At 47.9% G+C, this 1,253-nt stretch overlaps 1 protein-coding gene across 1 annotated transcript in view; it reads left to right on the top strand.

The window, feature by feature from the left end:
- LOC146601367 (DNA polymerase epsilon catalytic subunit A-like) overlaps nt 1-1,253 on the top strand; it is a gene marked incomplete at its 3' end in the record, with an annotated part of 5,633 nt that overhangs the window by 1,251 nt on the left and 3,129 nt on the right. Inside the window, exon 2 of the mRNA XM_085307374.1 lies at nt 95-239. Within this exon, the coding sequence (XP_085163500.1) occupies nt 95-239 (145 nt within the window). The remainder of the gene's footprint in view (nt 1-94; nt 240-1,253) is intronic.

Raw genomic sequence — 1,253 nt, 5'->3', positions numbered from 1 at the left:
ACACTGCCTCTGCCTGACTTGTGGACAGAGAACAGTTCTTTGGCATATTTTCCAATCTCTTCCTGATGGTGATTTTTTTTTATTCCATTCTTAGGAGACCTCTAGAACTGGATACAGATGGGATTTGGTGTGTCCTTCCCAACAGCTTCCCAGAAAACTTTGTCATCAAGTCAACCAACTCAAAGAAGCCCAAGGTGACAATCTCCTACCCCGGTGCCATGCTGAACATCCTCGTGAAGGTGAGTCTGGCATCAGTATCAGCCAGCTCTACAGTCTGGTAAAAACAGTGAAGGGAGAGAAAATGTTTTAGCCTTCTGTAGGCCTGCAAGCCAATCAGGCAGTTCTTGTGAATGGAGTAGCTCTGCTGGCAGTGGAGTATGCATCTTTGTTCTTGGAGTTGGCTTCAGCCCAGAGGACAGCCTVTCTTTTGTCTCTGGTCCCCTGTGTAATGAGCAGGACGTTGGGGCTGACAGCTTTGCTTGCTACACAGCTACTCTCTGCCCTGCACAGCCCATAGCTCAAACTGGCGTTCGAGAGGAAGGAGAGACCCTGATATAGCAGGGAGGGTATAGTGTAAGAGACCAGGGTTGGTGTGTGCTTATGTACATAGACTGCCAGAAGCAGCAGGAGTCAAGACAAGAACAAGGTCCCATGCTCTGCTTGCTCAGACATTTATGGCTATAAGCCAAAAGAAGTGACTTTAGAGTCTCCTGCACTTTTCTTCAGGTCCCATSTTTGAGTCCTACCTGCTAAATTGTTCTGTAGCTTTCCAAAGAGTTGCTTGGTCACAAGGAATCAGGATAACTTACTTTATTCTCTGCTAAGATAGGGTATGTTCCCTCAGGAGAGCAGGGATTGACCTTTCCCATCATCTGGAAGGAACAAAGGCCATCAGTGATCCCTTCAGACAGGATAATGTATCTGGGGGCTGTCTACTCATATAATCAGCCCAGCTGTTCAGCTGTTGAGTGAGGCTATTCTCTTGGGGCTGTGCCTGCAGGAAGGCTTCACAAATGATCAGTACCAGGAGCTGGAGGACCCAGCCTCTCTCACCTATGTCACACGCTCAGAGAACAGCATCTTCTTTGAAGTGGATGGGCCCTACTTGGCCATGATCCTTCCAGCGTCCAAGGAGGAGGGCAAGAAGCTGAAGAAAAGGTAAGAGTTCAAAGCTTGAAAAATCACCACTTTCCCAAGGTAAGAGATTGACGGTCCTTTTCCTTGACTACATTTGAGGCGTGTTAGTCCTTGCC

This window comes from Rhea americana, unplaced genomic scaffold (assembly GCF_003343005.1).
Source record: "Rhea americana isolate MKP2758 unplaced genomic scaffold, rheAme1 scaffold_1033, whole genome shotgun sequence".
Taxonomy (NCBI): domain Eukaryota; kingdom Metazoa; phylum Chordata; class Aves; order Rheiformes; family Rheidae; genus Rhea; species Rhea americana.
This window is presented reverse-complemented; position numbering and strand designations above follow the sequence as displayed.